The following is a 16,276-nucleotide window of genomic DNA, read 5'->3' on the forward strand; positions in this document are numbered from 1 at the left end:
TCCAACCAGTCCATTCTGAAGGAGATCAGCCCTGGGTGTTCTTTGGAAGGAATGATGCTAAAGCTGAAACTCCAGTACTCTGGCCACCTCATGGGAAGAGTTGACTCATTGGAAAAGACTCTGATGCTGGGAGGGATTGGGGGCAAGAGGAGAAGGGGACGACAGAGGATGAGATGGCTGCATGGCATCATTGACTCGATGGACGTGAGTCTGAGTGAACTCCGAGAGTTGGTGATGGACAGGGAGGCCTGGCATGCTGTGATTCATGGGGTTGCAAAGAGTCCGACACGACTGAGCGACTGAACTGAACTGAAAAGTACAGAATGATGAAGCTATCTTATGGAAGATAACTTCAATGGGACACCATCATGCCTAACAGTGAAAATATTCTGGAAAACCTCAGTCCCTTGGAAAGCACACCTCTCAGCTCCATGATACTAGAATCACAGACTTAATCACTTCTTGCTAAGCCATCATCTCTGCTCAGCTTAATCTCCATAAACTGCTGGAGTTCTGCAGCTTGTCAAGTCACAAATTATGTTTTTCTTCCCACTAAAAAACATTAACTGCTCTATATAAAATGAATAACCAACAAGGAGCTACTGTATAGCACATGGAACTCTGCTAAATATTATGTGGCAGCCTGGATGGGAGGGGAGTTTGGGGGAGAATGGGTACATGCATATGTATGGCAGAGTTCCTTTGCTATTCACCTAAAAATGTCCTAATACTGTTAATCGGCTATACCACAACATAAAATAAAAAGTTAATATACTTTGTTTAAAAAAAAATACATTTTGGTTTATTTTGAAAATAGTTCAAATATACAGAAAATTTACAAGACTAGTACAGTAAGTTCTCATATACCTTTCTTCTATTGTCTTTAGGTTTAATATGGTGGTTTAGTCATTAAGTCTGGAGAAGGCAATGGAAACCCATTCCAGTACTCTTGCCTGGAAAATCCCATGGATGGAGGAGCCTGGTAGGCTGCAGTCCATGGGGTCGCTAAGAGTCGGACACAACTGAGCAACTTCACTTTCACTTTTCACTTTCATGCAATGGAGAAGGGAATGGCAACCCACTCCAGTGTTCTTGCCTGGAGAATCCCAAGGATGGCAGAGCCTGGTGGGCTGCCGTCTATGGGGTCACACGGAGGTGGACACGACTGAAGTGACATAGCAGCAGCAGCAGTCAATAAGTCATGTCTGACTCTTGTGACCCCATGGACTGTAGCCTGCTGGGCTCCTCTGTTAGGTGTTAATATTTTGTCACATTTATCTATGTGTCTTTCCTTTTGGCCTAACCATTCAAGAGCAAATTGCAACTATCATGACCTAATAGTTCTGATGTATCTTTTAAGAACAAAGACAGTCTCTTACATATCTACTTCACATATTGGTGAAGGGATAAACACAGAGACCAACAGAACCGAACAGAGAACCCCCAAAAAGATCCACACAAGTACACTCAAGTGATTTTTGTTTTTTCCAAAAAACGGTGAAAAGGCAAACTCCATGCAGGATGGCAGTCTTTTCAGCAAATGGTGCTGAAGCAACTGGACATCCATAAGCAAATAACAAATAAATAAAAAGGAACCTCAGCTTAAACCTCATACTTTACACAATTAATGGATTATAGGTTTAAAGGTAAAACAGAAAATTATAAAACTTTCAGAAGAAAACATAGGAAAAACATTTGTAGGACATAGGGCTAGTAAAGAGTTCTTATGTGTGTAGTATAATTCATAAAAGAAAAATCAATAAATTGTACTTCATCAAAATTTAAGGGTCTTCCCTGGTGGCTCAGTGGTAAAGAATCCGTTTACCAACCTGGAGACATGGGTTTGATCCCTGGGTCGGGAAGATCCCCTGGAGAAGGAAATGGCAACCCACTCCAGTCTTTTTGCCTGGGAAATTCCATGGAAAGTGGAGCCAGGCAGGCTACAGTCCATAGGGGTGGTAAAGAATCAAACACGGCTTAGCAACTAAACAACAAAATGTAGAACTTTAAACCTTTTTAAGAAGAAAGAGAAGCCAAGACTGGGATAAAATATCTGCAAACCTTATGTGTGACAAAAGACTTGGACAAAGAATATATAAAGAATTTTTTAAACTCAATAGTAGAGAAACAAATAATCCAGTTGGAAAATGGGCAAAAGAAATGAACAGATGTTTCACTAAAGAGGACATACAGATGACAAATAAACACATTAAAAGATGCAACATCATTAGCCATTAGGAAAACATGAATTAAAACCACAATGAGATATCATCATATACCTATTTGAATGGCTAAAATAAAAATACCAAATGCTGGTGATGATGTATAGCAACTGAATCCCTCATACATGGTTGGTAAAAAGGTACAGCTGAACAACTTGGCAGTCATAAAACTATGTATACATATCAACAATACAACACCAAACTCAGGAAATGTTAAAATATTATATTACCTAATACATGGTCAATATACAGATTTCACCGGTTGTCCCAGTTACTATTCTTTATAAAGGCAATTTTCCCCATGGTGGATCCATGCATTCTTAACCATTTAGAAACAAGTGGTTATTATCATGGACACAGGGTACATTTTAAGTTGTATTTTATTTTGTTTTTAGATATTTTCATAACTATACCACAATAATAGGTAAAGGTATTTATAAAAGCTGAAATATTGAGCCTAAGCTTTTCAATTTCTCAGGAGAAAAGAAATAAAAGTAGATTAAAAGGGGCTGAAATGGAGTGCTTACTACATATCAAGCATTGTCGTAATCTTCACCATGACCTTGAGGCAGGGCACTGCTATTTCAGATAGGAAACTGAGATTGTATTATACAGATTAAATGACTTACCCAAGGTGACAGTTAATATATGATGAGACTTAATTTCAAACCCAAGGTTTTCTCAAGAGTATAGGCTTCTAGGTCATTCATTCACTATTAGACTGGCTTCTTCTGTTTAAAGGGATCATGAGAAAGATTTTCTGAAGCACACTTCAGGCTCTAACGGTAAATCTTTTAGAGGAAGATGGCAGATCTCTGGGAAGTTAACTGGGTTGTAAAGCAAGGCAAAGTCATTCATTAAAGAGGAAATAAAACTAGAAGAAATAATTATTGAGCATAGAAAGTCAATCAAGTTTTCCTTTAAACTAAATTATTATTAATTTATTTAGTATTTGGGGGAAGGGGATGAACATCTTATCCTTTGGAGTGAAAACTACAAAAGGTAAATTAATGAGTAAATGATCAAAAATAGATTAGACCATAGATTTATAAGAAATCACACTCAATGTGAGATGTACATATATTTTTTAAAAATAGGCACAAATGGGGAATAATTACTTAGTGATATTAAAAATAAGAAAAAAAATAAGGAATCAGGTTAAGAAAATAGAATTGATTAAAAATGCAAAATTCAAACCTGTACTGGTGCAAATGCACACCACAAGATTGAGGTTGGGGGGGTTCACTCAGATGTTCATCCCACCAAATGAATTAACTTGGAAATCTTCAGGAAGTCTTTATTTTACCAAGAAGGAACAAGCTAAAAGCAAGTTATTTTTTAAAAGTATCTGAATATTGATTAACATAACAATGTTCAAATATTATAAAAAGTATTACATTTTCAAGGCAAAACATTATGCCAACACATACAAGCAAAAAATGGGTTTACTGCGAACTTAAATCTGACTAATGTTGTATAAAATACTTGCTTTTTTGAAGAATCCTGAAAGCAACTTTTTGAAGTAAATTTTTAAAAACCACCAACTAGCACACAAAAATGTAGTTTCCAACAACAAACAAGTAGGTAGACAGAGGACTGATACACTTATGGATGAACAACCAACAGAAAGCCTTCTACTTTAAATACACAAGTTTTTTAAAGACATTGCATATGATGTTGCTTAAGGATGTTATCTTTGTAGGATGGTAGTTTTTTTTAAGGAATAAATTTATGTTAGGAAACAGTACACTATCTTACTTATACTCTAGGTAAGCAATAAGCAATCATAAGCATAAAGTGTCAGTTCTCCAACAGTACTTTCTATGAATATTGTTAATAAAATCCAACTATGTAAATACTCAGACAACTAGTATTTTCTTATATTCAAGATTATATACTATGACAAAAAATTTTTTTACACCATACTACATTCACTATGGGTTCATTAAATGTGTTAAGATTGATTTTTAAGGGAGTTCCTACATTTAAGAATGTACCACATTTTTGAAGGGTAAAAGTCGTATTATCATCTCAATTAGATGCAGAGAAGCATTTGACAAAATTCAGTACCTATTAATAATAAAAACTCAACAAAGTGGGTATAGAGGGGACATACCTCAACAAAATCAAAGACATTTATCACAAACTCACAGCTAACATATTCAACAGTGAAAACCTGAAAGCTTTTCCTCTACAATTAGGAATAAGACAAGGATGCCCACTCTTCCCACTTGTATTCAACACAGAACTGGAGGGAATTCTCTGGCAGTTCAGTGGTTAGGACTCTCTACTTTCACTGCTAAGGACACAGGTTCAATCCCTGGTCAGGGGCAAGCTGCACATGTAGCCAAAAAGAAACAATACAGTGTTAGAAGTTCTAGCACAGCAATTAAGCAAGAGAAAAGGTATTCAAGTTGTAAAGAAGGAAGTAAAACTGCCACAATTTGCCCATGACATTACTTACAGAAAACCCTAAAAACTACCAAAAAACTGTTGGAAATACACAAAATCAGTAAACTTGAAGGATACAAAATTAATATATAGAAACATGTGATCCTTATATATATTAGTGACAAAGTATCGGAGAGATTAAGAAAAATCCGATCTACAATTGTATAGAAACTAACAAAATACTTAGGAATAAGGTTAACCAAGAATGTAAAAGACTTCCACATTGAACACTCTATAACAAGACTTCCCTGGCAGTCCAGTGGTTAAGACTCTATACTTCCACTGCAGGGGGTGTGGGTTCAATCCCTAGTTGGGGAACTAAGATCCCTCATGTCATATCATGCTTGTGCAGTATGCCACCCCTCCCCCCAAAAGTGTAAGACATGATTAAAGAAATTAAAGAAGACAGAAATGGAAAGATATTCTGAGGTCATGGATTAGAAGAATATTGTTAGTGTCCAGACGAACTAAGGCAGTTTACAGATCCAATGCAATTCTTATAAAAATTTCAATGAATTTTCAATAGACTGAGAACAAATTCTAAAAATTGTATGGAACCACAAAGACCCTGAATTGCCAAAGCCATCTTGAGAAAGTGGAATGGAGCTGGAAGGATCATGATCTTTGATTTCAAACTACACTATAAAACTGTAGTAATCAAGACAATATGGGATGAGTATAAAAACAGACACACTAATCAATGGAAGTGAATACAGAAATAAACCCATACATATATGGACAACTGATTTATGACAAAGAAGCCAAGAATATACAATGGGAGAGAGGTCAGTCTGTTCAATAAATGGTGTTGAAAAACTGGGCAGCCATATGCAACAAGAATGAAACTAGACCACTACCTTACACCATACACAAAACTTAACACAAACAGAGTTAAAGATTTGAAGACCTGAAACCATAAAATTCCTAAAAGAAATAGAGGCAGTAACCTCCTTGGCATGTTTTAGCAATTTGTTTTTTTTAGATCTAACTCCAAAGGCAAAGGAAACAAGCAAAATAAATAAGACTACAGCAAACTAAAGGCTTCTTCACAGAACAGGAAACTATCAACAAAATGACAAGGTAATCTATGGAATGAGAGAAGATATTAACAATTGATATATCTGATAAGAGGTTAGTATCAAAAATATACAAATAACTTATACTACAACTCAACAACAACAAAGCATGTATTTAAAAAAATAGGTAGAGAATCTGAATAGATATTTCCAAAGAAAGATAAACAGATGGCCAAGAGGTACATTAAAAGATGCTCAACATCGCTATCAGGAAAATAAAAAGTCATAATGAGGTATCATCTCAAAATTGTTAAGACTGGCTATAATCAAAAAGACAAGAAATAACAAAGTGTTGGAGAGAAGGTGGAGAAAAGGATATCCCCGTAGACTACTGGTGGTAATGTTAAATTGGTGCAGCCACCATGGAAGACAGTATGGAGGTTCCTGAAAAAATAACACTGCCATATAATCCAGTTATTCCACTTCTGGGTATTTATCTGAAGAATATGAAAACTAGAAAAGATATATGCACTCCTATATCCATGGCAGCTTTATTTATTTAAGCCAAGATATCCAAGTGTCCATCAAGAAGTAAACAGGTGAAGAAGATGCATTACATATATGCAATGTACTAAACATTTGAAGTAATCTTTACAATGTAGTGTTAGCAATGGAATGCTGAAGCAAATCTAGCAATGGAATACTGGCCATAAAAGACATGACATCTAAGACACAGGTGGACTTTGAGGGTATTTTGTGACATGAAACACAAATACCTTGTGATTTCACTTATGTGTGGAATCTAAAAAAATCATGTGAAACAAAACATATACAAACTCATTGGCAGAGAACAGACTGGCACTCACCAGAAGGCAAGGGAAATGGCAGAGAGGGTGAAATGGGTGGATGGGATCAAGTGGATGGTGATCAATGACAATTAGACTTATGGTGATTACTTTTGTAGCATATACAAATATCAATTTACAAAACGTTGTATATCTGGAACTTATATGGTGTCATATACCAATCTTACCTCAATAAATAAAAAAAAGAATGTACCATATTTCTTGCAGATGCCAACAAGTAGATCCTAAAATCTATGTGGAAATGCAAAAGACCTGTAACGAACAAAACAGTTTTGACAAAGAACAAAGTTGGAGAACTTTCTCATAGATTTCAATCAATACTCACCATAAAGTTAACAATTATCAAGACAGTGTAGTACTAGCATGAGAGATATAGGTGAACAGCAAAGAACGCAGAGTCCTAAAATAAATCCTGTTACTATGGTCAATAGATTGTTATCAAAGGTGCCAAGGGAATTCTTTGGTGAAAAGGAAAGTCATGTACTGGTTATCTACATGCAAGAACCATACTTCACACCATACACAGATCAACCTTAAAGAGATCACAGACTTAAATGGAAGAGCAAAACCAATAAAACTTAAAAAGAAAACATTAAAAAATCCGACACCCTGGGTTAGGCAAAGATTTCTTATATAAGACATCAAAGACACAGAACCATGAAAGGAAGAAAAAAATGATCAAATTGAACCCACCAAAATTCAAAATTTTGTACTTCACACCATTAAGAAAATGCAAAGAATGTGCTAAAACAATTTTAACTTACAAAACAAAACATGTTCTCTATCAACAGGGTGTACATGAACCCTTGGGAAGGGGAAATGGTTCCTGAACATGAGCACCTCCAAGGGTCTATAAGATCAAAAATATTTTCATAAAAATACTGACATTTTTAATTGCCTTAATGTGTTATTTGCGGTGTTAGTGCCTTATATGAATCAAGGCAGTGGCACCAAACATACTAGTTTTTACATCATGCATTCAAGTGCAGGGACTTCCCTGGTGACTCAGACAGTAAAGAATCTGCCTGCAATGCAGCAGACCTAGGTCTGATCCCTAGGTATGTAAGATCCCCTGGAGAAGAGAATGGCTACCCACTCCAATATTCTTGCCTGGAAATTCTCAAGCACAGAGGTGCCTAATTGGCTACAGTCCACGGGGTCACAAAGAGTCAGACATGACTGAGCTACTAACACCCAAGTGCAGAGTCTTTCATTAAGATATTAAAAGAGATCTGTAAAGATGCTAAACAATACCACTACTCTCAATGAAACATTTCTTAAGTTATTTTCCACTAAAAATATTAACGTTAATGAGCTTAATATTCTATCTGGAAACAGAAAACTGTTGGTATAAAGCAATACTAAACAAACATTCATGAACTTTTCAAAAAGGTCAGAAAAACAATTTAAAACATTAAAGTTTAGGGATTTCCTTGGCATTCCAGTGGCTAAGACGTCACCTTTCAATGCAGGGGTTATGGGATCCCTGGTCAGGGAGCCTAAGATGCCTCGTGGCCAAAAAACCAAAACATAAAACAGGAGCAATACTGCAACAAATTCAATAAAGACTTTAAAAACCACATCAAAAAAAACTTACAAAAAAAAGGGGGGGTGGGTTCTTAAAGAGACAACTGAATAACCTAGGCAATCATATAAAAGCTATTCATCTGCTAATACTACAAATATTGTACTTTGTTCTTCTCAACAGGATGAGAATCAGCTGATTATTCTTTATAAAGATTATTTTTAAAGATTTTTTTATTTAAAATTTCTTTTTCTGGATTATTTGTACTTCTTGGAGACAAAGACAACCCTCAGAATGGGAGAAAATAATAGCAAATGGCAAAACTGACAAAGGATTAATTTCCAAAATATATAAGCAGCTGATACAACTCAAATACCAGAAACACAAACAAGACAATCAAAAAGTGGGAAAAAGACCTAAACAGACATTTCTCCAAAGACATACAAATGGCTAACGAATACATGAAAAGATGCTCAACAGAGCTCACTCAGTTCAGTCACTCAGTCGTGTCCAACTCTTTGCGACCCCATGAATTGCAGCACACCAGGCCTCCCTATCCATTACCAACTGCCAGAGTTCATTCAAACTCATGTCCATCGAGTCCGTGATGATGCCATCCAGCCACCTCATCCTCTGTCGTCCCCTATCCTTCTGCCCCCAATCCCTCCCAGCATCAAAGTCTTTTCCAATGAGTCAATTCTTCGCATGAGGTGGCCAAAGTACTGGAGTTTCAACTTTAGAATCATTCCTTCCAACAAACACCCAGGACCAATCTCCTTTAGAATGGACTGGTTGGATCTCCTTGCAGTCCAAGGGACTCTCAAGAGTCTTCTCCAACACCACAGTTCAAAAGCATCAATTCTTCGGCACTCAGCTTTCTTCGCAGTACAACTCTCACATCCATACATGACCACTGGAAAAACCACAGCCTTGACTAGACAGACCTTTGTTGACAAACTAATGTCTCTGCTTTTGAATATGCGGTCTACGTTGGTCATAACTTTCCTTCCAAGGAGTAAGCGTCTTTTAATTTCATGGCCGCAATCACCATCTGCAGTGATTTTGGAGCCGCAAAAAATAAATTCTGACACTGTTTCCCCATCTATTTCCCATGAAGTGATGGGACCAGATGCCAGGATCTTAGTTTTCTGAATGTTGAGCTTTAAGCCAACTTCTTCACTCTCCTCTTTCACTTTCATCAAGGGGCTTTTAAGTTCCTCTTCACTTTCTACCATAAGGGTGGTGTCATTTGCATATCTGAGGTTATTGATATTTCTCTCGGCAATCTTGATTCCAGCTTGTGCTTCTACCAGCCCAGTGTTCCTCATGATGTACTCTGCATATAAGTTAAATAAGCAGGGCGACAATATGCAGCCTTGACGTATTCCTTTTCCTATTTGGAACCAGTCTGTTGTTCCATGTCCAGTTCAAACTGTTTTTTCCTGACCTGCATATAGGTTTCTCAAGAGGCACATCAGGTGGTCTGGTATTCCCATCTCGTTCAGAATTTTCCACAGTTTATTGTGATCCACACAGTCAAAAGCTTTGGCATAGTCAATAAAGCAGAAATCGATGTTTTTCTGGAACTATCTTGCTTTTTCGGATGATCCAGCTCATTAGAGAAGTGCAAATCAAAACTACAATGAGACACCACCTCACACAGGTCAGAATGGTCATCATCAAAAAGTCTACAAAGAGTAAGCGCTAGAGAGGATATAGAGAAAACAGAACTTTCTTGCACTGTTAGTGAGAATGTAAACTGATATAGCCACTATGGAAAATGGTATGGAGATTCCTTAAAAAACTAGAAATAAAGCCATCATATGACCCAGCAATCCCACTCCTAGGTATATACCGTGAGGAAACCAAAACTGGAAAAGACACACGTATCCCATTGTTCACTGCAGCACTATTTATAATAGCTAGAACATGGAAGCAACCTAGATGTCCACTGACAGATGAATGGATAAAGAAGTTGTGGTACATACACACAATGGAATATTACTCAGCCATAAAAAGGGACGCCTTTGAGTCAGTTCTAATGAGGTGATGAACCTAGAACCTATTATACAGAGTGAAGTAAGTCAGAAAGAGAAATACTGTATTCTCACGCATATATACAGAATTTAGAGCAATGGTACTGAAGAATTTACTTACATGGCAGCAGTGGAGAAACAGAGAATAGACTTGTGGACATGGAGGGAGGGGAGGAGAGGGTGAGATGCATGGAGAGAGTACCATGGAAACTTATATCACCATGTGTAAAATAGACAGCCAACAGGAATTTTCTGTATGGCTAAGGAAACTCAAACGGGGGCTCTGTATCAACCTAAAGGGGTGGTATGGGGAGGGAGATGGAGGGAAGTTCAAAAGGGAGGGGATATACGTATACCTATGGCTGATTCATACTGAGGTTTGACAGAACAAAATTCTGTAAAGCAATTATCCTTCAATAAAAAAATAAATTTTTTAAAAATTGTAAAAAACAACAAAAAAAATCAAGATTTTCCAAACAAAACTGTATAGAAATTGAAGAGACCTGCCAGATGTAAACATAACTATTAAATTTGTACTGAATACACAGTAATAGTAAAGACAACAGGCTCTATTTCAAAAACTGCATATTAACTCTTAATCTCCACAGTCCCTAAGAGGCTACACAATTTGTTCCAAACCACAGGAAGCGTATCAACTTGCAGAACCATCAAAACCAGGCTATCTAGTCCAAGAAGCTAGGCTTGATTAAGAGCTTTCAGTACCCCATGAAGATACATTTACTCCCTTCTTCTGTATCAACTGCAGCTGCCCTTTTTAAGCTTCTATTGGTAGTGTTACACACTACTGCCAGAAAATAGTCCTGACATATTTATTAAAATCTTGTTCCTAACAAAATGCCCTTGAAAACAGCATGAGAAAGGTCAGGTTCTTACCTGGTTTCAGTGGAAAACCATTTAGTTATACTCTTCACCTGTTTTTCCAGTTATTACAAAAGGAAGACCAGCCAGTCTTCAGGTTTTATCTAGACGTGGAACCGCTAGGAGTCAACACACGTGAAAAAAGAACCACTTGTAATTCACTTAATTTTCACACACAAATATTTAAAAGTAGTTTTAGAATCAACTCTTTAGCTTTTCTGTTCTGGAAAAAAGACAAGTTATTGTAGGCAGCTGTAGACTAAAAGCTGATGTACAAATTTCAAAATAATATTGAACAAAAGTAGCCAGATAAAAATTATAAAAACAGGGAAAACAATTTGTGATGTTAGTGATGAGTTGGCAATCAAATAAGAGGACTTATGGGATTCTCTGAATCCTCTTTTAATCTTTTGATAAAACTCATTTCTATTCCCCATCTTCTTCAGAACTGCAATAACTAGAAAATTACATTGTAAACTAAGTGGTATCACAGAATGAGCTTTTAATTCATATTTCTATTAGTTTTACACTATATGAATTCACATGTATTCTGGGCCACACCTTTTCTACAAATATCACCACTTCCAGAGAGGTTTTATTCTTTTAGTAGCAGCCCTAAGGGGTTCCTATCAAGTTATGATTCACTGAAGATTGTAATACTTACAAAGCATGCGACAGGTATATGACATTGTGTTTGGCAATACATTCTTATAACCCTGATACCTTATTTAAGGGTAACTTTTCCATTTAAAAATGTCTGTTAACCAGTTAACTAGCTTTCTGAAAACCCTGCTGTGTAAACACTTGATAAAATAGCTTTGTAAGTTAATTAACATTTGAAATAAAGATAAAACAGGTTTGTAAAGTTACTCCCAACATACACCATCAGCATGTGGTAGCTTTCTCCTATCCACGTTTTTAAATGCAAAATAATGGGTTATCTCCTACATGTCTTCCAGGGTGAGTTATGAGAGTTAAATGCTATCATGTTTGCCTCTAGACAAAATTTTAATTAGACACACAAGTAGGAGAAAACCATGTTTAATTGAAAAATAAAGCAATACATCTCAAATAAGACTGCTTAACAACATCAACTTTTGAGGCCTGTTAAGTGGTACTGTGAAATTTAGGTGTAAAGTATCAACAGTTTCCTCTCTATTCCTAAACTACTAATCAAAGGATGGGAGGTTTTCAACAAATATTTCCATACTGAGGAGTTCCCAGGTAACAGCAAGTAAAAGTTGGTATTTTCCTTATGAAAAAATTTTTATGAAAGACACACAAGACAATAAAATGATATTTAACTAATCCACAAACTTCAAAACACAATTTCATCAAGCTGATCTCTACAGCTTTCCTTTAAAGACGTTCTCAAATCTCGGAAGAGTTTTACTTGACATACGGGAAGTATTAAATTCTGAAACAAAGTACTAAAGTTATTGCTTTAAACTGGAAAAATCTATGGTCAAAAGTCTTTTTTAAAAAAGAGTTCATTAAACAGCTATTCCTATAATTACACTCATATAACTGCAGAGAAACGTTCAACCACATAGGAAACATCACTCTTTAGGATGACAGAAACAAGGCGTATGTTAAGATGTATGGCTTTTTTGGTGATTGCTATTACTACCCATAAATAAAGTCATTACTGTTTGACTGAAAAAGGTTTTTACAAAACTCTGTTTCAAAATTAACATTTTTATTAAATCAAGTTAAAAAAACATTCACTGTAGAAAAGTCAACAAGGGTTTTAACAAAACCAAAATATACCTTTTTATACAACATATGTATATATTAGCAGCAAACTACTTCTGAGATTTTATGTTCTTTTAGTTATTTATTTTAAAGAAAGCATAAACAATTATATTAGTATGGAATGTCAGCTAATCCACTCTTCAGCTTTATTCTGTGATTTGGGCCTTCTAGTACAAGTTATTTTATGACTTTCATTAATGAATACTAAGAATGAACTCAATTTTGACTAAAATGTAGTGAAACAGTGGCTGGTAGGATCCATCTCACTACTATAGTCCCGCATTATCTTTCAGATAACAAATGAGCACCATATAAACATTTAATTGTGTAGGTGTGTAAACTCAATTTTTAAGGTGTCATAGTAGCCAAGTAGACAACTTAGCATTTGACTGTTCCTTTAAAAATTTGGTAACATACAAAGTTTTAATCAACTCAGATAAACACATCAACCCCATATTACTAATCCCTTTTAAAAATCTTAATAGAAATTCTGCATATACCCAAATTGCAGGCTCATGTGTACATACACATACAAAAGTGCATGTATATATACATACACATCTTTAGCTTTGAACAAATTTCTAAATTGAGATGAAGTCAAACCTCTCATTTAAATATATAAAGAGAATGTAATATCACCAACTGCAAGTTTCTAATACAAGTTTCATCATAGCTAACCAGCAATTCTGTTACTGAAAATTCTGAAGCCAAAGAGCTGTAATTCAGCTTACTGTACTTTAGGCTTACAAATTAGTCAGCCAAACAAACAAGATTTGACATTACCAACTATCCACCAAAGAAATCAATTTTTCTCTTGATATTTCCTTCTAACAGCAAAAAGGAAATATCTATACAATGAGCTTTTGCTTTTTAAAGAGTTAAAATTATTAAAGAAATCTCACTAGTCTTCAAAAATACTAAACATTATATAAATACAACTTTCTTATAGTTGAATTCTTCAGCTAGAATCTGTATTTAAAAAAGTTTCCTTTGGATTGTTTCATTTAGCACTTCAAGTCTCCATTTGCAACTCAAATAACTGGCTCAGTTTTGTTAGGTTTATATTAATAACATCATTCAGAATTTGGTACTATGTTACCTGTGTACAATAATGTCAATGGAAGGAACTGCACCAAATTTCAAAAGCAAGGAAAAATTCAAGAATATGTAATGCAAAAAAGGTAAGTACAATAGGGATTCTCTTTTCACCATCAATGAAATATAATCCTTTTAATGTTTATAAAGATAATGTCCGAAGCTTTATCTTTTAACTTACCAAAAGAATTAAGTTTTTACATGGCCCACCTTTATTTTTCAATTAAAAAACTAAAACAATAGACTGAATTACTTTTATTAATATACACATCAAGTTATTGAAATGGTGACTTCATGTAGTTTTCTCCTTAAAGATGGCACTTGCAGGCACAAAGATGCAGAGGTGTCTACAGCCTTCAGATGTTTACTTGAAAAGATTCTTCAACTGCAGTTTGATACTGGGTTTCCTCATCTAGCTGAAGATTCTAAAAATGTAACATTAACATGTCAATAGGAAAAACATATTCAATTACTCAATACTTTGCCCAATACATTACACATCTTGATACACATTACATATACTTGAAACTGTTTATGTTACAACAAACTTAAAAAATAAGAACTAAAATTTTAAAATTCAGTTATAACTATTTAAAAATAGCTAATAAACAAAAGAGAGGATCAACAGAGAATGAAATTTCAGAGTTACAATGCCTGATGCTAACCTGAATTAACAGCATCTTAATCATAATATAAAGATTACAACTAAAGTCCATTCAATCTGATTATACTATTACTTCTTAACTTAAAAAATTCTATTTCCTTTCAATTATGGTCCATGGATGCTTTAAAATAGGCCTCCTCTTTTACAATCTCAAATAATTAAAATTAAATGTTCTTCTGTGGCAAGGTGAAACAATCTGACAATCAGATCAAAAGTGGTTCACAAAATATATTTTTGTTTTTCCAAACATAATTCTCCAGATGCAGTAACCTTTCTTACATTGAGAATTCAGAATAATTTATAATTATACCATAAAAATGCTAAAATTATCAGACTATACCTGAATTCTACATATAGTTGACTATTTTTATACAGTATCGCTAAAAAGTGCAAATTACACAAAATAAAAATATATATCAAGAATGATGTAATTTCAACACTGGAGGGGCAGAGGAAATATAAATTCTGTTCCTGCCAGTCTCAGAATTGCCCATGCCTGTGCTCACCTAAACATGAAAACAAGTATGAACCATGTTTTGTCAGGCTGAATCTTAATAAGACTTTTAATTCACTGAAGATGAATAAAATGCAAATTCATAATTAATAAAATAAAAGTCATCTAATTTTTTTTAAACTATCAAGACACATTTCAGAAGTAAAAATTAAATTCATGCTTTGCTCTATAGATCCATTTTTATATAACTTCCCTCATGTACTCTGTTCAAGCAGTGAACTAAGGCCAGAATCTGCTATTCAGTCTGGCCTTACCCTGGGTCAAGAAGATCCCCTAGAGAAGGGAGCCACTTCACTATTCTTGCCTGAACAATTCCATGGACAGAGGAGTCTGGTGGGCTACAGTCCATGGGGTTGCAGAGTCGGACACAACTGAGTGACTAACACTCTCACTTTCACTACTTAATAAATAAGCTCTGCATTTTTAAAAAGAATGTCTCTCACATGTAGATATTATGAGTTTAACAAGCTACTTACACTACACAAGAAATACATCCTCTAGCTGTCATACCCGGCGAAGGCAATGGCACCCCACTCCAGTACTCTTGCCTGGGAAATCACATGGACGGAGGAGCCTGGTGGGCTGCAGTCCATGGGGTCGCTGAGAGTCGGATACAACTGAGCGACTTCACTTTCACTTTTCACTATCATGCATTGGAGAAGGAAATGGCAACCCACTCCAGTGTTCTTGCCTGGAGAATCCCAGGGACGGGGGAGCCTGGTGGGCTGCCGTCTATTGGGTCGCACAGAGTCGAACAGGACTGAAGCGACTTAGCAGCAGCAGCAGCTGTCATGCCAACTTTACTTTTCTAGCAGGTATAATTTTTCTTAAATCTAGATAATATTCATATGAATCAGCATCTTTTTAATCCAGGGGCTTGCTCGTCCTCTATTAATAATCTCTCTAGTATAGGAGGTAGACAATAAATTCACCACTTACACAAACCAAAGTTCACCTGTTATTATCATATCAATAGAACTTGCTCTATATCAATCCAATATGATACAGTATTTCACCTCAAAACTCATCCAGACTGAAAGGTTAACGTGACTTCAATGTTTAAAAAGTATTTTCTTAATATTGAAAAATTCACTTACCACAAATTCTCCATAATCAAACTGATGTCTTTGATTTAGATGACTAACAAAATTTCTAGTAACCTGGCTAGGATCTCCCCAAGGAAGAGACACACAAATAGGACACGTCTATAAGAAACAGAATATTTCAAATAAAAAATAATGAAAATAACTCAA

The 16,276-nt window shown here is 35.4% G+C and overlaps 1 protein-coding gene across 2 annotated transcripts in view; it reads right to left on the reverse strand.

Moving 5' to 3' along the window:
• Positions 11,607–16,276, reverse strand: part of RNF138 (ring finger protein 138) — a 41,308-nt gene continuing 36,638 nt past the window's right edge. Inside the window, exons 6-7 of one of the 2 annotated variants that reach the window (XM_018039774.1) lie at positions 16,121–16,228; positions 12,678–14,270 (exon numbers count right to left, since the gene is read on the reverse strand). In XM_018039774.1, coding sequence (XP_017895263.1) covers positions 14,202–14,270; positions 16,121–16,228 — 177 coding nt within the window. In that variant the 3' untranslated portion in view covers positions 12,678–14,201. Of the gene's footprint in view, positions 14,271–16,120; positions 16,229–16,276 lie in introns of both variants that reach the window. The other variant, XM_018039775.1, reaches the window with a different exon arrangement.

The sequence above is a fragment of the Capra hircus genome, chromosome 24 (genome assembly GCF_001704415.2).
Source record: "Capra hircus breed San Clemente chromosome 24, ASM170441v1, whole genome shotgun sequence".
NCBI lineage: Eukaryota > Metazoa > Chordata > Mammalia > Artiodactyla > Bovidae > Capra > Capra hircus.